The 23,450-nt window shown below is 50.1% G+C and overlaps 5 protein-coding genes across 5 annotated transcripts; 2 read left to right on the forward strand and 3 right to left on the reverse strand.

Moving 5' to 3' along the window:
* Positions 1-8,790: 8,790 nt before the first annotated feature.
* Positions 8,791-10,211, reverse strand: GIQ15_03504 (mitochondrial protein import protein MAS5; the record flags this gene model as incomplete). Its single annotated transcript, XM_033550921.1, has 4 exons — positions 8,791-9,104; positions 9,173-9,994; positions 10,048-10,117; positions 10,176-10,211. 4 exons carry the CDS (start codon positions 10,209-10,211, stop codon positions 8,791-8,793), a joined length of 1,242 nt encoding a protein of 413 aa, XP_033408082.1.
* A 2,108-nt stretch (positions 10,212-12,319) lies between these two features.
* Positions 12,320-15,523, reverse strand: GIQ15_03505 (uncharacterized protein; the record flags this gene model as incomplete). The annotated part of the gene is made up of 6 exons (XM_033550922.1): positions 12,320-12,393; positions 12,458-13,381; positions 13,447-13,488; positions 13,926-14,272; positions 14,330-15,016; positions 15,081-15,523. 6 exons carry the CDS (start codon positions 15,521-15,523, stop codon positions 12,320-12,322), a joined length of 2,517 nt encoding a protein of 838 aa, XP_033408083.1.
* A 357-nt stretch (positions 15,524-15,880) lies between these two features.
* GIQ15_03506 (ribosomal protein P0) lies at positions 15,881-16,994 on the forward strand (the record flags this gene model as incomplete). The annotated part of the gene is made up of 4 exons (XM_033550923.1): positions 15,881-16,054; positions 16,113-16,182; positions 16,240-16,917; positions 16,972-16,994. The coding sequence occupies 4 exons, from the start codon at positions 15,881-15,883 to the stop codon at positions 16,992-16,994; spliced, it is 945 nt and encodes a 314-aa protein (XP_033408084.1).
* Positions 16,995-17,993: 999 nt separating this feature from the next.
* GIQ15_03507 (uncharacterized protein) lies at positions 17,994-18,983 on the reverse strand (the record flags this gene model as incomplete). Its single annotated transcript, XM_033550924.1, has 2 exons — positions 17,994-18,409; positions 18,845-18,983. 2 exons carry the CDS (start codon positions 18,981-18,983, stop codon positions 17,994-17,996), a joined length of 555 nt encoding a protein of 184 aa, XP_033408085.1.
* Positions 18,984-19,396: 413 nt separating this feature from the next.
* GIQ15_03508 (Phosphodiesterase) lies at positions 19,397-22,826 on the forward strand (the record flags this gene model as incomplete). Its single annotated transcript, XM_033550925.1, has 6 exons — positions 19,397-19,541; positions 19,599-20,310; positions 20,374-20,603; positions 20,656-20,775; positions 20,827-21,245; positions 21,306-22,826. The coding sequence occupies 6 exons, from the start codon at positions 19,397-19,399 to the stop codon at positions 22,824-22,826; spliced, it is 3,147 nt and encodes a 1,048-aa protein (XP_033408086.1).
* Between the last annotated feature and the right edge of the window lie 624 nt (positions 22,827-23,450).

Consider the following 23,450-nt stretch of genomic DNA (forward strand, 5'->3'; position numbering starts at 1 on the left):
CTAACGGTGATGATTGCTGTGGAGTGAATCTACAACATAGGTCTGAAGTTGGTTCAATGATCGCCCTTTTTTTACCAAGACATCGATCTCAACGATATTCCTCCAAGATGAGCTTGATATTTTGCCCAGAAAGATAACTCCGCGGCGCCGAGTGAGCGGTTCCTCATTCCAACGCCCGTCATGCGACGACAAGAGGTGCTACACAGCATCAAGCCTCCGCCCATCTTCTTGTTCAAATACATATTCATGCTAGAGTTGTTACGCCAAGGAAGGTTAAGTCGACGCAGCTTATGTGGCCAATTATAGCTCTTCACCAAGACGCCATATGATGGCATCATCCTAAATTCGACAGCTTCTTTTTCTTCTCTGCGCCTGCTGGGCATGCGAGCCTCCATTCAGCGCCTCTTATATCTGAAGTTACGGCTGTTGTCCAGGGTCGACAGGACCGCGGAGGCGAATCCCTTCCGTCGCCCCGATCCAGCTAGTCCCCCATGGCTTTACAGGTGATGTTGGCGAGGGCTCCACCGGGATACGATGAGGATAACTATACGATCAGACCTCACAGTGGCATGGGCGGTCTGTAATACTGAAGAGAAAATGCAAAGAAGGGGGAGATGAAAAAAAGCAAAGAAAAAAGAAAGAAAAACAGCAGGCGCGGGTGGGATGTGGTAGCCAGTTCCCCCGACCCCGTACGAGCTCATCCGCCAACTATTACGACATCGTACATATCGTGCATAAGGTCGTCAACCTACTGGTCACGTAGCAACGGGGGGATGGATCGAAAGGCAGCAGATACTCCGAGCAGCTCTACTCGAAGGGTCGTCGTGTTGTGTGTTCATACACATGACTAATCGTTCAGCCTGTATAAAGTATACAGGTACTGCGCGGCTCGACAGATATAGCTATGTTTCGCGACGTGTGGCAACCTCGTGTGTGGATGGGCTGATGTACTCCAAGACAACAAGACACAACCCAGACAGGGCAGATCCCAACAGGGGCGCAGAGATAAGGATTTAGCAGGGCTTAGGAGGGATTCCTTGGCGCGGTTATGGGGGGACTGCTCCGTATTCCATGACCTAAAATTGCTTTTCTACCAGGCATGAATATTATGTGGAGAATCCTTGAGCAAGCAAGGGTCCTGCAACGAGGCTAATAGGTTAAGGTGTCTGGCAGCGGTTAGAAAGGTTGCAGAGGCTAGGAAGAGGCAGATCAGGGTCGACCCGGCCGTTTCACGATACGCTACACCCCTAGCGGACCGAAACACCACCAGCAGCCAGTATCATACGGGCATATCGGCCAGACGTCGGCATCGATGAGCGGGTTATCATGTGACCCTACGACCCTACGCTCGAAGGGAGACGGAGACGAGCCCAGGAAGCGAGCAAAAGGAAGCTGTCTGGATATAGCGTATGGTCTAGCTGAAGAGGCCGCGTCCTGTCCTTGCTGTATCCTCACCCCCCTTTAGCGGGCTTAACACCACCACCTCTTAGGCGAGAGCCAACGGCAGTCGTCGTCACAGTCTCACACGACGAGGCGTTTTGAAGCACACGGTGAAGGGAATGCGCACTCATGCATAAGTTAGCAGGTTCAGCCCAGCAGACGGACGACAGGGTAACTGGCAAACAGGCCTGCTGCTCGCTCGATGTGCCGCGTTGTGTGTGTGTGTGCTGTATGGCATTAATTGCCATCGCTGTCCTTACTCTTGTGTCCGGCTTTCCCTGTTTGCCCATCTTGGCGATGATTGTCTGTCGCCCGGAAAGTCCAGTCCGCTGGAAGTGAACCGTTCGAAATCGTTCAGCCGACACGCAGTACGGCTGATGCCCGAGATATGAGATATGGGAAACGAGATCTCCACATCCGAACCCCTACCCCGGCGTCTGGTACATACTATCTCGCCCATGGCAAACAGGGATTTGGCAGGGATGTGCTGTCACATATGCCGTATCGTATCTTCCTCTTTCGAAACAACTACCGACATGTTTACATAATATGACACGCTCATCCTATGGAAGTATATACTCATCTACGTTTGTCTCGAGAACACGACAGGCGGACTCGACACGAGTACCTTGGCGCTCAAGGAAGAGATATGTACAAGATTTCTCGAGACCTGGAATCATCCATCCCTGGTCTTGACCGGTTATCATCGACATCAGGGATCAATGGAAAGCATAAAATGCTTGAATCCTTTCTTGTACGACCATGAAAAATGCAACACTCAGGGCCGACGTACGGAGTATATGCGCAGCACAACGGTGTAGAAAGGCCGCCCGATAGTGGCCGGCTTGTACATACTGGATACGGCTAAATCGGCCTGGCTACTTCATATCTTCTTACGAAACGTATCCTGTTGACTAGTTCGTGCTGTAGAGGCTGAATCATCAAACAGTTCATCGCCAGTTCATCTCAGCGGGACGTGCATCTATCTCATCATACTCCACAGCCTCAGCCCTTCTAAAAAAGGGCCTGCTTAACACTGCGAGTTATGGAAGGCCCTAACACAGCATTTGGGGAATCCTACCTGCAGGCACCGTTATCCCCTCGATCCCAGGATCCCCCAGGCACATTTTGTACAACGTGCTGCAAAGTGTCTTGAGTCGGATGGATCGGAAATACGGAGATAACAACGAGCAAAGTTGATCGGCCGGAAAAGTAGCGTGAGCAGGTCAAAAATGCAACTCCTGGATCATGGTATCCCTCCCCCTCCCCCACGTCAAAGAGACCCGCAATTCATATATTTAACATCATCATCGCAGCGTTGATTATCCCTAACATCTGGGTACTATGCGTTGATGTCAGTGTTGACTGTATCGTAGTTGAGGGTCCCACCAAACCACTTCGTATCGCCATGCGACGTCGCTAAGGTAGATCCTACATCCCAGCAGCGATTGTCAAAACCAGCTCTGACTCGCCACTCCAAGGATTGTGCCAAAATGCCATCAGTAATCGTTGGCCGGTTGGGAGAGGCGGTTCCTCAGTATCAAGACCTAAATCTAGATCTCAAAAGTTTGCTCGACACGCAGCAGGGCGAGTGCATGGCTGGGCATGAAGAACAAGGCGAACTCCTATATGTGGTTGCCACTGCGTTATACGGAGCAGTTGCGGTGTCTTGTCTGTCTGCAGTCTTATGGCCGAGAAAACTATGCTGCCACAACATGAAGCAACATGAAGTCAGAATAGACTCATGCAGAAAGAGAAAAAACCATCGATTGAAAATCCTGTGTAACATGCAATGGTCCGCACATAGGATTCGGTCATTACTCAAACAAAAAGTTTCAGGATGGGATGACGTTCGAGTGTTCTGGAAGGAAAAAAGTGATAGCCTACAGGAACGAGGCCAGGGAGTCGAATGAAACGGAAATAAAACACGGCGATGCGAACGGCTCAAACACCCGTATAACTCGGGACACGGTCGACCCGAACACGCCTAACGATCCTGGCTGGCGGCGGTTTGATTCTCTGCACAGGATAGTCTATGTTTGGGCCAACCGGCCCTAATCGAAATCTACGCTCACACCTTAAATAGTGACCTCAGGAGTGACATCGCAGGACAACAATCCAGAGAAAATGGATCGTGATACAAAGCGATGTTCTAACCACCAAATGCCTAAAGCAGCTGTAGCACACTGCAATGCAGCATACATCAAAGGAAATTGTCAATTTTAATGCGACCTTGCAGCTATATGTCGAGCAAATATCCGGTCTCGCCAGGTTTCTCTCAACGTGCAATGATTACTTGTTCTAGAATTTTGCACTAGAAGCCCCCCATCTTTGCTTTTTCTTTGCGATCGAGGTCGCTCCGTCGCTTGAGGGCAAGTGGGACGAAACACGATCAGCGTCTGGCCAAGCAAATGTCTTTTCTGACACGGAAGTGGACCAGAGGGCAGTTAGCCTTCTCCTCCAGCTATATTAGCCCAACTTTGTTACGTATAATATGTTGCAGCATATACTCCATGGTCTAACAATTCCGATAAAAAGGATGTGCCTAGAATACGGAGTAGTTGCTATTCTAAGACTCATGGATTTGAGACCGAGGTCCTCGACGGGACGGACAGGACAGGGCAGCTGAACTCGACGGGAGGATGCGGAGGTGCCACCATGGCCTTCATCCCCTGACCAGCAGGAACATTTCATCTCGAGTCCTGGCTGCATGAAACCGATCATATATTTTTGGTTGCCTCTCTGCCTGGACGTGCGATTAACGTTACACTCAACCTGCAATTGCTGTCTCAGTTCAATATTATTGCATTATTTTCCCTCTCTGGGAGACATTTCAATTCTCACCAACATGATATTATCACTCTACTCTAGCAGATATTAATGCACACTTCGCGCGATACGCAGCGTAGCAACTAGAGCAGCAACTGCAGCTGCGCGCGGTCTTCGCCGTGCTTACTTCTCTCGATCAGAAGCTACGCCCTATAGTCACCGAGCCCGGACACCCCCTCCTCTGCTCAGTGAAAATACCGCATACGATGGCGCGCTTTTACCGATGGCTACTTGCAATGTTCACGCAGAAGTCCGAGCAAAGATTTCGCTTGATACCGCAGCCTCTACATTAAATTCTCGAGTGCTTAGCCCCCTTCACCCCAGCAGGGCGATCTGGTCCTCGTATTACGTGGTTTGATGCATCCTTTATTTCGGTTTCCCGCTTATTGCATTTAAATACTCAAATTTTTCTTTGGTTTGGTTGCCGTTGAATGCTTTGTCTTGGTGCATTTTGCGCTGCATAGAGAAAGGAAGATCGATGCCGTCTTTCAATCAGACGATAAAGCCACGACCGATGCCAATTTTAGCAAAGCCCGAAGATCTCAAGGCCCCCTGGTTATAACAAAATAACGGTGAATCGATATTCATTGTGCGCCGTTGCGTGTCCTGGCACTCTGAGCCTCGCCTGATCTGTCGGTCTGCCAACGCCCACCGAGGTTGGGCCTATCGTATTGACAAACGAGCAATGTACGTCACCCGTCCATGTTCACGGCCTCCAACAGATCTACGGAGTACGAAAACACCTACCTCTTTCTCTCCCGTGCTGCTAAATTTGTTCCGGGCAGAAGCAATACTCCAGCCCATAACTATATATCTCCGGGGGCGCCATCGGAAGACCCCCAGTGCAGTTTGCTCTCCCACGACGTGATCGCCGGCTCGCTGTGGAACATATTCCCAAGCGCAGGAAAACTGCCACGGGCAAACCTAAATCTGCCGAAAACTTTATTGCTCTGCCGGTACTGCTAAGGTACGGGAAGAGTGTGCAGTAGCCCAATGAGGACGAGACATGTTGAGCTGAGATATCAACAGACACACGTAATGAGCTTCTTCGTTCAGGGAATCGGCAGGGGGGCCTTGAACCCGGCAAGAACCCTCTCATTACACTCACTCTGCGTCAGCACTATATAAATATAAGTATCAGCCGTGTCTAACATCAATATCACACCGCTCAGCGCAGAGCCCGGAGTATCTCGAATGACCTATACATAAAACCAGGTCTTCCGGGCGGCGAAGGGCATGCTGTGGCCCCAATATGCTCCTTAAAATAGGTGGTCTCCAGCTCCCACCGCAAACCCGCCCCATTCATATTGCTTTTTCTAAGCTAAACCCAATCTTGGTTTATCTTCCCTAGGGAGGAGATGTGCTGTGCAACATGGTCGAAGAGGATTCCAACTTGGGCCGACTTTATTTCAAATACGACCTATAATTAGTGTTTTCGGGGATAACCACCCACCTATCAAAGGGCTGTACTATCACGGAATATATATGCAACCTTCACGTGCGGGCATTCTTTCGGTCTGAACAGCAGAAGAAGAAACTCGCAAAAGTGTTTTTGATATACTCACATATTCGCTTTCGAGGACGGCTAGAAATAAGAAATATTGACCCATCAGCTTGGCGCAGGAACCGTCAGTCTTTGTTTTCGCTTGTCCACTTTATCGAACTTCGCTATAGGCTATACGATGCTGCCAATCTATCTTGATCGGGAGAAGCTTCTACTTGGCCTTGATAAGCGACCTTGGCCTTTCTTCGCTACACCATGGCTGAATCAAGCTCCTCTTGGGAAAGTCTTCGGTGGACACAAGCCTTGCCGTGTCGAGTCAGTTTACCAAATGTGGAAGTTGGGAGGTAAGATATTTTTTTTCGAGGTTACTCCTATACTCCGAATATCAACATTATAGATTTGGTGGAGACATCCATAGCTAACTACGCCTTGCGTACTCCGTATTTTCGTCTAACCAACCCAACCCCTCCAGCCTGGGGAATGGTGCCGTGCTTCCTATTGGCTGTTCAATCCACTAACGCCTCCAATCCATCCATCTCCGAAAAGAGAGGGTTGGCACTCAAACCCATCTGATCGACAACGCCCGCGTGATTTAATATACCAAAGCTCAATGTCAACTCCAGATCTTTACTCTGTAAGGCGTATACATACGATAAGTCCGAGATCATCGCCTTGGTCTGCTGCTTCAATATATCGCGCCATGTGTGCTGATGTCGCATGTCGTGGAGGCAAGGACGTACTCCGTACATTCACTGCCTTGGGTCCCCCAGCTTATACCCCACGAATTAGATATGTCTGGTATGCCGCGAGGGACTTGGCTGAAACCATGATATTGACTTGTCTGCCTCTAGTGTTGACATTTGTTCCTTGGCCCTGAGTTTGTTTTGCTTCTTTCCTCTTCTCTCTACTTGCTTTCCGGAATTATACACCGGGTTGTCCATGACAGCCACCTGAGCGGCGCATAGGCAGCCCCCCCAGGAGCTCCACTATCCTTGCTATCGGGTCATCAATGAGTTTTTGATATCTCATGTCCTTCGGGCGATAATCAGGCAGCACGCCTGCATACATAGGAAACCCCAGCTCTGATTCCTAATAGGTGCGGAGAATCATTTAGAACGCGGTAGGAAGAAATAGCCACGGATTCTGTGGATAAACACATCCGTGGAAGACAGGATCCGGAAGTTAAGAAGCGAAAGACGGGCCACGAGAGCAGCCATCTATTGCCCTATTCTCTGCCTTATCCCCTCACGCCTCCTCACGCCACAATATATGCGGCCGGATCACTTCCGGAGGTAGAGAGATATCACTACCCCAGATATCGAATTTTGCAAACTCATCTTCCGCCACGGGTCCCACGAGACTCGTAACTATGTATCCCCCCAAGACACGGCCACCCATGGCTCATGCATATCTTGGTATGGCCGGGGACGGCAGTTATGACCTCATTCGTCCTGATCAGTTTCCTACATCAGCCCGGCTGATGAAAAGAAATAGCCAGAGGAAAAACCAATTCACGGGCGTTGCATCGGAGTATATTGAATCCTCGATCCATGTCCCGTGTTCAGGACATATTTACCGGCCTAAAAGACCGTCTATACATTCCACGTTTGATTCTTATGGAGGAATGATTGCGTGCTCAGGTCGATATGACCCCCAATTGGATGCTTTGAAAATGTTCTACCATATCCCGCATACCCTTACTGCCAGCGTTGCATAGCCTATCTTGAAGAACTCCTCGGAGAGCAATATCCAGGTCATTTTACCGCCTCCCCCTATACTCCAATGTCCTCTGTCGAAAATGTCAGTCACAGTTGTGCTGGCCAAAGAATCCCCCAAAGTCTTTGATTTCCCAAAGTCTTCGATTTTCCAAAGTCTTCGATTCCCCTATCAAGCTACCCCTTTCCCCTTCCACCAGATAGGCGTCACCTTTATGTTTTGCTTTAAACAATCATATTCATCATATATTCCATTTATACTCGGGTCAAGCCAGCAATATGATACTCTATCTAATCCATAAACCCGAAATTTACACCTATCCCTTTACCTGCCTACCCAAAATCCTGAACTACGTCGTTCTACCAAAGACCGATACCACCGCCCGACCCATCCAGCATTGGGAGTACACATGCGCGTTATCTCTATAGAACGGACGGTTATAATAAGGATGAGGTTAATCCGATGCATATATTTCAACTTATAGATACTATCAGTCTATGAAGGAAATATTGAGAAGATGGGGATATACCAAGGCACCAGAGCAAGAAGGACAAGGAAAGCAAAGCATATAGATGATAGATTAGGTCAACAAAGGGGAAAGAATGAAAATAGCAAAATGTCGAATATGAATACCCTTACTCCGTCCCATCTAATCTCCCTCCTCTGCTAGCTATATGTGCGATTTCCCCCGAGAAATATTGTCCTGTTGAGTAGGGGTAGTTGAGTGGAATAATGCCGGAATGACAGGGAAGGTAGATATCACGGAGGGTATAATAGACATGTACGACATAAAATAGAAATATTAGACGAAGGATTGCAAGGTTGTTCCCTATCTGGGCCCGGACTTGTGAAATAAGAAAGGCGAGCCATGCACTCAACACTTAACATGGCCCGGAAAATAGACGATAGACAAGGACGGACGAAACAGGCCACACGCCCATTGATACCATCAATAGTCAAATCATGAGAAAATGAATTCGTTCTATTTCAAGCAAACGAGCAACAAGGAAGATAGAAGAAGCATAATAAAAGGAACACTTCAACGTGGGGTGTAAAAGTAACGAATTGGAAAGGGATCAGGTCAGTCACATCGTCAAGAGAAACAAAAAGAGGAAAATAGTAGAAGAATAATTCGCCGATCGAATGCATGAAAATTATAAGTTTCCCGACCACCGACCATATTGATGTCTTTTTTGTTTCCAGTTCGTTTATCATTCACCGCATCGCAAACACACACCATCACCATCACATCTTATCTCATAGTACTAAGCACCGGTTTCTCTCCAAATGTCTCGTTAAGCTTACTGGGATGCACATTGCATTCTCTCCGCACCGGGCGGCAGACCATCTTCTTCATCGTCTTCTCCTCTCGCCGCTCCCTGGGCTCTGGCCTGTCCGCCATTACTGTCGACGTTCTCTAGGGCAAAGTCCTCTACCATGCTATCTGGTGGTGGTACATCCTGGGTCAGGCGTGGTGGTAGTACCTTCTCAAGCAGTTCGAGGTTCTGTAGTTGGTCCTTTTCGGGGAATTGGACGTTGAATTGGATATAAAGGTTTCCGAAATCGTGGTGACGGAAGGATGGCATGCCTTGACCGGGAATTACTTTGATTTGACCTGTAGGTGAAAATGTTAGTATTGGTGTTTGCGGAAACTAAACAAGGGGAGAATGAGGGCAAATTTACCTGGTGTGATTGGCTCGCCGGGTGCGATTGTCACGCTGAGCCATCGCTCATCAAGATGCTCAATGTTAATAGTTCCACCGGCTAGGGCAGTCAGGAGGTCGATGTTGGCCTGGTAGAACAGGTCGTCGTCCTTGCGCTGGAATCGGGCGTGTGGTTTCTGCTCAATCTCAAACTGAACGTCTCCGGGCAAAACGTCGGGCATCTGGTCACCTTCGCCGCGGAAATCGATCTTGTGGCCTGTCTTGACGCCTCTGTCGACGTGGACGTGTAGGACTTTTCTTTCGAGGACGGTCTTCTTACCGAGACAGCGCTTGCAGCGGTCGCGGTCGCGGATAGTTTCACCTTCACCACCACAGTCCTGGCAGACGGTCTGGAAGCGTTGGATCATAGGGCCCATCTGGCGCATCATAGTGCGCATACCGGAGCCATTGCAGGGTGCGCAAGTCTTGACCGCTCCCTCCTTGCCGCCTCGTCCGTCGCACTGAGGGCAAATGGCGGATTTCTGGAGAGCGAGTTTGCTTACTTTGCCGCGGTAGATGTCTTCGAGGCTGACCTTGTGCACATGGTGGATCGTACGTGCCTTTTTGGGGCCGGTCTCGCGCATTCCGCCGCCAAACATACCGCCGAAGGCGCCACCACCACCTCCGAAGAATTGGGCGAAGAGGTCTTCAGCATTCATGCCACCGCCGGCACCGCCCTGTTCGAGACCTTCTTCACCATATTGATCGTAGAGGGAACGTTTTTGGGGATCCGAGAGAACTTCGTAGGCGTGGGAGAGATCCTTGAATTTTTCCGCGGCGTCCGGGTTATGCGCGTTTTTATCTAGGCGGGTATGTTAGCGCGGACGTCCATCTAATGTCAGGCAAGAGACATACCTGGGTGGTGCTTCAGAGCGCCCTTCTTGTAGGCTGATTTAAGCTCTGCTTCTGTGGCTGTTGGGGAAACCTGCAGGAGGTCAGTATCATGGTGGTTTTTTAAGATTTGGTTACGGGTGATGGCATACCCCCAGGGTCTCATAGTATTTAGTTTCTTTCACCATCGTGACTCGCAGGAGAGTCTACTGAGACAGAAAAAGAAGAGGGAGAGGTAACTCGAGTTAGATGTTGGGAGGGGTAGTGAAGAGAGTCTCCGGTAATAGGCTGTGAGGGAGCGAGGCTGCTTGCTTCTCCGATGCTGTCTGGCGTTGCAAGCGTATTAGGCGAACGACCTGGCCAGCAAGAGGACTGTATAGTGCCTCTGGAGTCGAGAGCTTGGAGTTGAGAGTTGAGAAAAATGGATGCGAGGGCGGAAGCTCCGTTAAAATGATGATGTGATGATGATAATGCTGAAGCTGGCGACGGTGGATGGCTCTGGCAGGGAAAAAAGTCAGAAAGATGCGAGGCCCGCGGTGGGTCAATGTTCCATGGTATGACTTCAGCCACAGTACTTTTGTTGGAGATGGTTAGAGACTGCAGATCGAGATATCTCAACAACGATAACAGATATCGAGACGCTGGTTTCTGTAGCGTGTTCCTTGGGTTTGTTTCTATCGTTATGTCATAAATTTATATCTAGACTCCCGTTAGTTATGGTTGGAGGGCAAAAGGGAGCTCCCCGAGATGCCGGATCATGTAGCTTACCATACCGTACCCGGCGTGCCTGCTGGGCGTGTGGCGTCGCGGTTCTGGAGGCTTCCACGGTTCTCCAGCGCTTTCTCTACGCTTCCACGGCCTGAGTAAGCAGCCACCAGCGTTGCGAGTCGAACTAGAGGAGAAAGAAGTAGAGAGCGGACAGGGAGGAGACAGACGAAGCGAAGAGAAAGAAGAGAGAAAGAAGAGAAAGAAGAGATAAAGAAGAAGTGAAGTTCGAGATGCCCAAAGAGGAAACAAAAGAAGAAAAGTCACGTGTGCTTAGCTAAGAGAGCGGTAGGCTTGGCGGTGACCTAAATAGGAAGGGGGAGGGAGTGAACCACATATATACAAATATACAAATATACATATACAGATATACATAAACAGACATACATATATGCAGATATACGATATACAGATATAGAGAAGATGGTATACTGCAAGCTTACACCTGGTAAGCATCTGGCGGGGAGGCTAGACTGGCTAGTAAAGTCGCATCTACAGATCTCTCTCGGGCGTCTATGACCAAGCTAATGGCCTGCTGATTGCGGTATGAAGAATTACACGATCATCATCGGTGGAAGGATAGTTTGGTTCGATTAGAGGTGGTGTCCTGATTTCTGCAGACGCCAGCGTGATACAGCATCGAGAAGTTGGTATCATACCTGGCTCCCCGATGCAATATGCGTTCCATCCATGGGAACGTCTAACTACTACAGCATTAGCTCTCCTCGCGGTACTTACACTGTGATGTTCCAGTCACAGGGTTGACTCGTTGCATATGCCTGGTTATATAACGGTGTCCCCATAGACCCATTCTCAGTGTACCAGAAAAACGAGAAATAGCTGTGGAAATCACGCTCGACGTCCGGTGCATCCATTAGTTAGGAGATATTGCGTTTAGCCAACCCGTCTGCTGGCCCAATGCTGAGAGCATGAGCACCTGGGATGTGCAATATGCCAGCTGAGACGACCACTCCCTTTGAAGAAAAGGGCTTCTCACCACTAACGACTCCCACAACCACCACTTATAGTGGTATATTTGGTGGACAGAGACAGGAGGCTGGTAGGGCGGAATACATAGATATATGTATTCTGTTCTTTCGCCTGGTTTCGATTGTTGATCCTTCGACATGCTGCAGAGCCATTTTGTGGGATGCCGATGTCGATCTCAGCCTCCAGCGTGGGTATATATTTGGAGTTTCTGAGTGGCCAGTACTGTTGTACTTATTAATTTCCCTATTAGTGAATTTTTTATGTCTATTTGTAAAGGGAAATAGCATAGATAGGAGGTTTATATAATGCATAGTTGAGAAGTGGAAAATCACAGGGACGAAGTCAATAGGATATTTTCATATATATATCGCCAAGTAACTAAAGTACCTACTCAAATACAACTTAAACTACAGGATTCATTCTGTAGTCCTGATTTAATGGTGGGTTATAGGATCGAAGTAGAGATGTTACCAAATTACTTGAGCTATTTATACACATTGAAATGCTAATTCGTTTATTCCTTGTCCCAGTATAAAAACCTCTAAGCAGCAGTAAGTCGATGTATCTCCTCAAAGTAGAACTTCAAATCATCTGGCTTAACAAATGGCGTAACTCCTGTAGCCACAGTTAGCATTATATCACACAGTCATATATGAAGAAGTCGGCAATGTAAACATACCATGTCCCAAATTGGCAATCCAACCCTGCTTCCCACCTCCAAAACCTTTCACCATCTCCTCCACCACGGCCGTAATTCCTTCTCTAGTACCATACAGGCATCCAGGGTCCGCATTGCCCTGTAAAACAACTCTTCCGTTCGCCACAGCTCGTGCCTTGGCCGCATCATGCTGCCAATCTAGTCCTACAACATCATATCCAGACTCACACAGCTCGTCTAGAGCATACCATGCTCCCTTCGCAAACACCGTCATTGGCACAACGCCGAGACCCATCTCACGCAGCCTCTTGGGTAAATTGGTAGAAATATATCGGAGATAAGGGAGTGAAAACTCTGCAAATGATCGCGGGCTAAGCTCTCCAGCCCACGAGTCAAATATCTGAACCATCTGCGCTCCGGCCTTAACCTGCTGCGCTAAATGCTCAACGCACACTTCTGAGATTTTCTGCAGTAGCTTCTTCGACGCATCGGCATATTTGTATACCCAGGTCTTGATGGCTGCGAACATTTTACTTCCGCCTCCCTCAACCATATAGCATAGCAGCGTCCATGGGGCACCCACGAATCCAATCAGGGGAACTCGGCCATCTAGCTTTTGTCGCGTGAGGGTGATGGCTTTATAAACGTAGTCTAATTCCTTGGTGACGTCGACAGGTCGGTTCATAACTTGTGTATACTGCTCGTCATCTGGCGTGCGTAGTGGGGAAGGGAACGATGGTCCCTTTTTATCAATCATCTCGACTTCCATGCCCATTGCCTGAGGGATGACGAGGATGTCAGAGAAAATGATGGCGGCATCAATGAGGCCCCCATAGCGCTCGATGGGCTGTAGGGTGAGGGTTGATGCCACCTCGGGTGAGCGGCAGCACTCAAAGAAGTCGCGGTTTCCTTTGGCTTCATGGTATTCGGGCAGGTAGCGGCCGGCTATACGGACACGTTAGATATGTGTGCAGCTGGTTAAATGCTGGTGGGACGTAGAGAGAACATACCCTGTCTCATGATCCATATCGGAGGCCGTTCGACGGTTTCGCCTATAGAGGGGTAAGCCGAGGCTCCGCGGGGTCAATAGTCAAGGCAATGGATTGTTTTTATAGCATACCTCGAGCGGCCCGGAGTAGGAGATCGTTCTTTAATGGTGCGAATTGGTTAGACATGGCTGGCTGCTGTGGTCGGTATATTCGTTGTAGTGGGTGGTGTGAAGGATGGAAGGTTGATAAATATCCGAAGGATCAAAATAAATATAGAAAAAGTGGCGGACTAGCGGAACAGCTCTACAACCCCGAGAGAAACTCCATCTACATCCACTACATTGCGATAGTTATTTCTACTCTGAAATATAACCATATCAAATATCATTGATTAATCTCTATCAACTGTACATAGCCAATCGCTTATTTTTTTCGCCTTGATCATTCTTCATCACCCCGCACAGACTTGCGGAGATTTCCTATATAATACAATGATTCACCAAGCTGTTTAAGCTGTTTCTGTGCCTCCTTCTCGCCATCTGCGACTGGTACATTAAAGGACGAGCTGCTGTTAACTATATCCAAAGCTGCATTCTGGTGTGGCTCCCATCTAAAGCTTCCGGAGTCGAGGGTGGCTGTGAATTGCTGTAGAGGTATAGATGCGGATGACTTGTCACTTCGCTGGAGAGTTGTTGAGCCTGGTTCATGGATGCTGTCGGAGGATACGACAATGGTGCCTTGTTCGTCTAGACAGGTGATGTCGAGGACATTCCCTGCCGCGTTGATGGTTGGTAGAGGCAAAAGGGTGTTATCAGGTTTGACACCAAAGGATAGCAGTTCTTGAGATCTGAAGATATAATTAGTTTAGGCTCTACTAACTCTAGCACCAGGAGACTGAACTTACCCTTCAATGGAGACGAGAATTGCCCCCTTTGCATGTTGATATAGACTGGAACACTCGGAGAAAGTTACTGCCCACATACCAACCACGGTGATATCTGACCCCGTCGGCTGCGATAATTGCAACGGCAGCTTTTGGACCACTCTGCCTTCCCTCCAGTTCCAGACAAGTATATAGTTATCCCCACCACCGGATACTAGCATCTCCGGAGCCCAGGATGGGATACACAGCCTACTAACAAACGACGTATGGCCCTGACAGTACCCATGAATGATATGTGCTTGCGGCAACCCCCTCGAGACACGAATATGCTCATCCCTATCGGCTGACAGGATATAACTTCGCGACTCGTTCGCAAACGATATAAATGCCAGATCCGTCAACATCGACACATGGCCTAGCAACAGCTTCAGCTCGAATGTAGGTCCTACTTTCTCCTTCTTGACGACTGGTGATCGCAGTTGTTGCTGGAGAGAGTATAGATTCTTCTTCGTGTGAACTGTCAGCGGAGTGGCGGAGGGTTTGAACTGTTTTGGTTCTTCAACGGGCGCAGCGGCCACGGTAGCGGGGGGTTTGAAATCGGCATCCGGGAAGAGAGGGAGCGAGTAGACGTCGCCGAACTTATCGCCACAGAGGATGGTGGTGTTGTTCTGTGCCAGGGCGAGTGCGCAGGGTCGTTTGGGCATGCATCTAATGCGGCAATTGGTTAGTTATCTTCTGGTATAAACAACACCGAGACTTGCTAGTAGCTAACCGTTCACTAAGCTGCGTTAATGTCCCGTCTATGCCCACTTCAAAAACCCGTAGACACTTGTCTTCCGCCGTTACTGCGATGACATGCTCTCCTGCCGGCGTACTTAGAAGTAACGGTATGGTCGTCCACGCATGTGACGATTTAGCTGCCGACCCCGGCTGAGCTTTATCGTCCGCCTTAACCTCTCCCGACGCAGGAGATAGCTTGCGCCGTTTCTCTGGTGGCGGTGTACCTGCGCGATCGGTGGTGGCTTCGTCTTCCGCTATAGGTTGGCTCTCGACGGGCAAGGATTGTGGGACAGCCGTTGGCGATGGCCAGGTATCCAATTGGGCGCCATTCTGAGCGTCGAAAACAAAGAGCTTCGGCCCAGCTGCTGCGACGAATAGACTGCGTTGAGCTCGCTGCAATCGCTCGATTCGCTGTATTGGATGGCGGAGGGCCATATCCCCGCCTATCTATGTAGAGGTCGAGATGGAGGTCGGGAGTCTGTTAGACCTCCGTAAAGATACCTAATAAACACCGTTAACACATCTATCCTCGAACCAAATGCAGAATATACTTACACATCCAGCACTAGCAGTCAACTTTCTATCTTCGTCCTTTCTTCATCGTCTCCAAATGGATGTTGATATCATGCATCACGTGACTCACTAGCGTTTTTAGCGAAAAACCACAAAAAGTCGAAAAACGAAAATCGAGGAGGAAGAAAGGAAAAAACACAAACACCATCACCAACCTCCGAATCTCACAACAACGACCATTTGCCCTTAAATATCCTCTCTTCATACACATAAGAAGACATGGGGGGCAGATCTGAAGCTAAGGCCGCTTACTTTGATAAGCTCAAGGCCCTTCTCGAAGAGTACCATTCGATCTTCATCGTCAACGTCGACAATGTCAGCTCCCAGCAGATGCACGAGATCCGTCTCGCTCTCCGTGGAGAGGGTGTCGTCTTGATGGGAAAGAACACTATGGTAAGTGTGCTGCTGAGATGAATTGATGGATTGATGGCTGGAATGCTAATTGGCGCAGGTTCGTCGTGCCCTTAAAGGCTTCATTGGCGACAACCCAGAGTACGAACGTCTCTTGCCATTCGTCAAAGGTATGCATTGACAAACATTGTCGGAGGAAAAAGGAACATGATGCTAATTGATGACAGGCAATGTCGGCTTCATCTTCACCAACGAGGACTTGAAGATGGTTCGTGAGAAGATTCTCTCCAACCGTGTGGCTGCTCCCGCCCGTGCTGGTGCCATTGCCCCCGTCGACGTCTTCATCCCAGCCGGTAACACCGGTATGGAACCCGGCAAGACCTCTTTCTTCCAGGCTCTCGGTGTCCCTACCAAGATTGCTCGTGGTACCATTGAAATCACCAGTGAGCTCCGTCTCGTTGAGGCAACCACCAAGGTCGGCCCATCCGAAGCCACCCTCCTCAACATGTTGAACATCTCTCCCTTCACGTACGGTATGTCCGTCGCCCAAATCTACGACAACGGGCAGACGTTCGACTCCAGCGTGTTGGATATCGAGGAAGACCACCTCCTTAGCGTCTTCCAGTCCGCCATCAACACTATTGCCTGTGTGTCCTTGGCGGCCAACTTCCCTACTATGCCCAGTGTCATCCACTCCATTGTCAACACTTACAAGAAGTGTTTGGCTATTGGTGTCGAGACTGATTATAGCTGGGAGGCTATTGAGCAGCTGAAGGACCGCATTGCCAACCCTGACTCCTATGCTTCTGCTGGCCCTGCCGTCACCGAGACCAAGGGAGGAGACGACAAGCCCAAGGAGGAGGCCAAGGAGGAGTCCGAGGAAGAGGACAGTGATGCTGAAGGTGGTAAGTATATCGATGATCATGACCACTATAATGACTATACTAACGATGAACTAGGATTCGGTGATTTGTTCGGTTAAACTGACGTCGTTATGGGATATGAAAATATCATGTATCTATGACCTACCTTACCCGGCCATGTCGCTAGTGAATACACACCCTTCACTGCCAACTCTAGCCACAACTAACTAGTGTCCGCCCGCGTCCGTCCCGACGGAACCACTCCCTTAATCATGGTAAGCTATTACTCCGTACTCTCTTTTCTCTCCCTGCATGCCCCCGTACGGAGCACGCCCACGCTCCTGGCGAAGGATTAAACATTTTTTAACCCCGAGTGACCCGCCTGGGTTCCCTTGAAGATTACAAACGCAACAACACTCTAATTTTTTAATGACGCCTCTTTTTGACTGTTTCACCTGTTACACTTGACCACTCACCTGCTTGACCGGACGAATGCTAACTGGAAGTCAAAGACTAGGAACTCACATGTACCGTAAACTGTAACCAGGTAGACGTTTCCATCGGCCACCTAAGTAAGTATGCAGGTAGTGGTGTAGCATCGGGTCGGCTTCCTACGCAGCCCCCATGCACAACATCCCCAAAAATACTCCCATGGCCCATGTCGATACCTCCCAGCCTTAATCGAGGCCCTGCCCTGTCTGTATATTTTTCTTTATATATTTCCCTCGGAACCTTAACCCCGCATCACCGCTGAACCGGGAGAAGGTCGAAGGTGTCCCTGGAAGCTGGGAAAGTCAAGGTTGTCGATACGCCGTAGATCAGTTCATAGGGATGAGAATAAAGAAAGGGTGCAGACTGTCGATCCGAGTTCAGCCCTGGACGATCGAGCACGGCGCTGGCTTCCCTGATGGAGTATAGCGGACGCCATGTCCAACGCCCTCGACTGTCTCTTTTCCTGCCTATAGTCTACACTTCTTCCTGTTGACTATCACGCCACGCAGGCCCTGCCCTGTTTCGTGTTTCATGTTCCTTGCCAGAGAGAGTATGGGGTGGCGTGGGGAAGACGGGACAGCAGTAAGTAAATAATAGAAAGAGAAAGAGAGCGACCTCGGCTCCGGTCAAGGGTGAGATAGATCGCTGGAGAGGCTCGTGTCGATGGAGCCGCCGGGGAAGAACAGGAGTGTAGGGAGGATACGACGCCGTTGGCCGTTGTCCTTTCTCTCTCGAGACCGGTACGATCGCCGACTCCCGCGACTAAAGACGCCTTCCGCGGTGATCAACTCGGTCTCGCCGTCTGTCTCTCCCTCCCTGTCTCTCTCTGTCTTTGTCTCTTGTATCCGTCGTAGAGGTGGTGGAGGGCTATGCCGTGTTGGTGCAGTGCAAGCGCCCCGGGAGCCAGCTAGCCAGGGCTGATCAGGCCGGCAGGGACGCTGCTTCTGGCCTAGCAGCGAGGCCCGGGGGCTTCTGGAAGGCCGCGCAAGATCGCAGGCGGGAATACGAACAACTAGCAGCGGCGCTATCAGGACACAATAGCCTATACAGCGAGTCAGACAGAAGAAGGAGAGAGAGAAGAAGACTGGACGGTTGAAGGGCTTAAGCGAGGCCGTACCGTCCCTGTATCATACCGTAGCAGGGCTAGGAAATAGGCGAGTATCGAGGGTAAAACGGATACGTCGCTTGGCCTTCTGCGACTCCTTCTGGAAGCCTGCGATGAGGTTCGCGAGGCCTTGGCGCCCGGAGACTTGCCTCACCTCCTGCTTACCCTTAGACCTCTACCCTTACTCTATCCTTCTCTTGCCTCTCTCTACTCTCTCTCTCTCTCTACTCTCTACCTTACTCTCTACCTTACTCTCTACTCGACATCCTTTACTCGACATCCTCTACTCGACATCCTCACCACGGAGAACTCCGTACTACGAGCGCGGAACCTGGTCGGCAAGGGTGCGCTATCCACTTCCCCGACGCTTACATAGTCTCGCGCTCTCACGCACACTCTTCTCAATCGGCCAGCCGTTCTCGCAGTCCTGTGCCTCAGCAGTCTCCGTCTCCGTCGCCGTCGCCAGCGTCTGCAGCGTCTTGGGTTCTCTCGCCGTCCGTCCTGCGCGCATTCGATCGGGGACTCGGGATCGATCGAGATCCTGATATCCACCACCTGTGGCCTCCTGGGTCGAGTCCAGCCTAATTGAACCCCACCACCGACGCTCGCGAGACACACGAACACATCGGAGCAGGGCGGCAGAGAGGCAGAGAGACGCAGGGCAGAGAGATCGCAGAGGAAGAGTGAAAGGCAGAGTCGGTGGTCGTGGTAGTGACATGTCGTGTGGCCTGTCACGCCTTCCACATCGGGACTGATCGAACACTTCACACTCGCCATTCTCTCCCTCTCTCCCTCTCCTTTTCACTTCTCTCTCTCACTTTGAAGACGAAACACCCACTGTCGAGGATCACACTTGGATGCCCTCAGACACACGCTCACCAGGCGACTCCCACGCCTCACCTTTCATAGCCATAGACACGGACGATGGATCCAGGCATGTGTTGGGCCGTCTACCTGGACGACAGGGTCGAGAGGGAGCGCTGGGTAGATAAGGACGGCCAGCAGAGCCTGACGGAGTCGACTGAGCTGGCCGTCAACGTGGCTCGCATCCTCAGCATATCCAGGCAGGGTCAGTCGCTTTTTTCTTCTTCTTCTTCTCTTGCGGACAGTGATCTAACAAAAACAGTGTATATATGCAACTCGGGGATATCGTTCGCTACCAAGGTCGCCGAGTTGAGTGACTCGATGACCCCCGACCGTGTCCGCGACGCCGAGGCTGATATCGTGCCCGTCCTCGCCTTCATCGACATCGCCGTGTCCGGGGATGCGGAGTCATCACACAACCGTCGCTCGTCGCTCAATCTCACACCTCTCCCACAGTCACAGCAGTCACCGCAGCAGCAATCCTCTGCCATCTCTCCGTCCACATCCACCTCCAGACGCAGTCTGGCCTTCTCATCCGAGTCAGAAGAGCTGTTCGGCCTCCATCTCCTCTCGCGCTTTTCGGCGGATATACAGGCCCGCGAAACACCACACGCCATCATTCCAGTCGCCATTTTGAGAAATGTACAGCCTCAGTCGTCTACCTCCACGCATACGCTGCGGAGTGGCAGACATGTCGAAAGCAGCCAGTCAACAAAGTCAAGCTCGAAACGGCCAGATGACCGTCAGATATATAGATGTTTAGACGCAGGTGCCGTGGACGTCTTGGTGTCGCCTATCGGTCAGACCAGAGTCCACGGGCTGCTCACCCATGCGTATCGGATACGTAAAGCGGCGCTGAAGGAGAATAGTCGGTTCCTGGCAATGTCCGGTCAGAAGATGAGAAAGTATTCGTGGGTAGGCGTCAGCACGACCGGCGATGATGAGAGACCGTATGCATATTTACGAGAGGCCATGTATGTTTTTCTTTCTTTCTTTCATTCCTTCCTTTGCTTGTATCGGCGAGCTGACGGCTTTAGGGTCTCGAAACTGATGAAGAGGATATGTAACCCTGAAGAAGCGCTGGACGACTCGTTGATCAGCGACGTGTGCGTATCGGATGAACGCAAGGAGGAAGTCAAGGCTGCAATTGCAGAATGGCATTTCTGTGCTCATGACTTTACAGATGATGAACTTTGTTATGCTTCTTGTTTGATGTTTGAACATGCTTTTATCATGCCCGAGTTGAAGCGTTGGAGGATCAGTCGCGGTACGTCTCTCATCCTTCTCCTTAAGCCCTCTCTCTTCTAACGGTGACATAGAGGACCTACGAGAATTCGTACTTTCTTGTCGTGCGGCATATAACTCCTTCATACTCTACCACAACTTCCGTCACGCCGTCGATGTTCTCCAATCAACCTTCCACATCCTCGTACGCATAGGTACACTTCCGCCTTTCCCCCATGGATCCGAACACTGCGCTTCCGGAACAGGAGTCTCCGGCCTCCTAACCCCCTTTGATGCTCTCACCCTCCTCGTCACAGCTCTCGGTCACGACGTAGGCCATCCCGGAGTCAACAACATGTTCCTCGTCAAACTCAACGCCCCGCTTGCCCAGCTATATAATGACAGATCAGTTCTTGAAGCCTTTCATTGTGCAGCTTACTCGCAAATATTACGCCGTCACTGGCCGAGTGTTTTCCAGGATACCGAGCTGCGGACGCTCATGATCAGCTCCATATTGGCTACTGATATGGGTATTCACAATCGCTTTATTGACGAGCTAGGGAAGATCAGGGGTAGGTTCCAGGCTGACGGGAGGAAGATGGACGACTGGGCGGAGAAGGATATCAGGGAGTATCGCGTCCTGCTCTGTGCCTTGGTCATCAAGTGTGCGGACATCAGTAACGTGGTACGTATATCCTTCCCTCCCTCCCCCGAGGAATGGAAAATGGTAAACTAACTCGCTCAGGCACGCCCATTTAACGTTGCGGAACAATGGACCGACGTCCTACTGCAGGAATTTGCTAACCAAGGAGAAATGGAAGTAAACATCGGCATAGAGACGGCCCTGTTTGGTGGTCCTCCCGAGCTAGGCAACTTTATCAAGAAAGCAAAGGGCCAAGTTGGCTTCATGGACATCTTCTGTCTTCCCTTATTCGACGGAGTAACCGACATCCTTCCCGATATGGCCTTTGCCGCCAACAGCATACGACGCAACAGGTTCATATGGGGTAAACTTATCGACCACGAGGAAGAGCTGGCGTCCCACAGGGCCCAGAACTGCAGCACACCACGCTGTCAGAGTCCAGACACAACATGGAGACAATATAGGAAGCGGCTGGTAGAGGAAGGCCCGGCGTCCATGGGATATACCATTCAACATCGCTCACCGCCGCAGTCACCCATTCGCTCTCCACCGCAACTTGACGGTGAGGGTGACACGAACGTGCAGATACCCCCGACAACATCGACAAACGTCACCTCTATCAACGGTTTAAATCACGTCAATCGTCAATCGCAACGCTCAGCAGGCCGATCGTCGGTCCCAAATACAACTCGCACAATTGACTCTGGAAGCGGAGGCAGTGGTTGTGGCGGTGGAGTACGCACCCAAAGCGCAAGCACCTATACGAACAATACGCTAATTACTCCGCTCTCTTCCACTACCCAGGCAAGCAGTGTTATCAGTGCAGGAAGCAGTTTTGATGAAAAGGATGGTAACTGTCAGTTATACCGACACCTCAACTTTAAATCGGGGACGCATGCTCCTGATCGTGATCGTGAACATACGGGACTAGATGGCATTGCTGCTGGCGGTGTCAGCACTGCTAGCAGCTATACCTCTAGCCTTGCACCGAATGATGATCATGAACATGAACATGAGATTCCATGCCAGGGTATGTTTGCTGACGAAAACCTTCCATGTCCAGTCAACGCGTTACCCCCGACAGACGGAGCGGACGCCTACCATCCTCAGCACTGGTATGATCATGCCGCCAGTAGCAACAGCAGCCCAACCCGCCAGCCGGGCGAGAGACGGTCGAAGTTCATGAGTGGTCTGTTCGAGAAAAGTCTCATAAACAAAGACAACAATAATAGCAGCAGCAACAACAACAACAACGGCAGTAATAACCACCCAGCCGGCCTATCATATACGAAATCTGCCCAATCGACACCTACCGTACATAACAACGGCCACAACACACGCGGCCGACGTGGTCCAACAAGTCATCCTCGCTCAACACCTTCTAGCCCACCATTACCTCCATGCATTCCCTCATTCGATAACAATGCAAATAACGCTCATCTCTCGTCCCTACCGCCCAATAATGCAACGATACCTCGACGCCGGTCCCGGCTCCGCCTTGCCTTCTGGCGCCGTTCAAAACCCCAGGGCCCAGGACACCCGCATTCCCCACCTCAGTCAGACTCTGCCCCGTCGACTACGCCATCGGTATCGAGCATGGTGAGCACATCAGATCATTATTAGAATAGTGATATCTGCTTTGAACCACATGTATATTCCACATTCCATTCGCATCTCCCATCCGTTCATTACCAATACCTGCATCCATCCATCCTGCATACTGCATCTTTCCTCTTCTGTCTCCTTTCAATTCAAAAACACGGTTTTCTTTTTTTTTCCTGGTCCCGGTCGGTCTGGGGGTCTCGGCGTATAAATGTTTTTGTTTCAACCTGCCTGCTCCAGTACGTGAGTTCGTTTGTCTTCTTCTGCTTTTGTTGTTGTTCGTGATTGTTTTGGCGTTCCATTCATGACTTGCAATGCATACATGCAGAATGCAAAGGCTATGGTTATGGTCTCGTCTTGTCCTGTCTTCCGTCAAGTTTCCTTGCGTTGATTTTCTTACGAAGCGAGTTAGATATTTCATTTCTCATCCATTTCTACCTTTTACTTTTTTTTTACCTCTACCTCTACTCTACCATGACGCAGCTTACTTTTCTTTGTTCCGTCTTTTTATCTTTTATATCTTCTACTCTTCTCGTCCGCACTTTTATCTATATATCTATCTATCTATCTAGGGCCTGGTCCCTTATTTTCTGCCACTAACATGCTACCTCCTCCCTTCTACCTATCCGTCCACTCTACTCTTTA

This window comes from Arthroderma uncinatum (assembly GCF_011692745.1).
Source record: "Arthroderma uncinatum strain CBS 119779 chromosome Unknown scaffold2, whole genome shotgun sequence".
Lineage (NCBI taxonomy): Eukaryota > Fungi > Ascomycota > Eurotiomycetes > Onygenales > Arthrodermataceae > Arthroderma > Arthroderma uncinatum.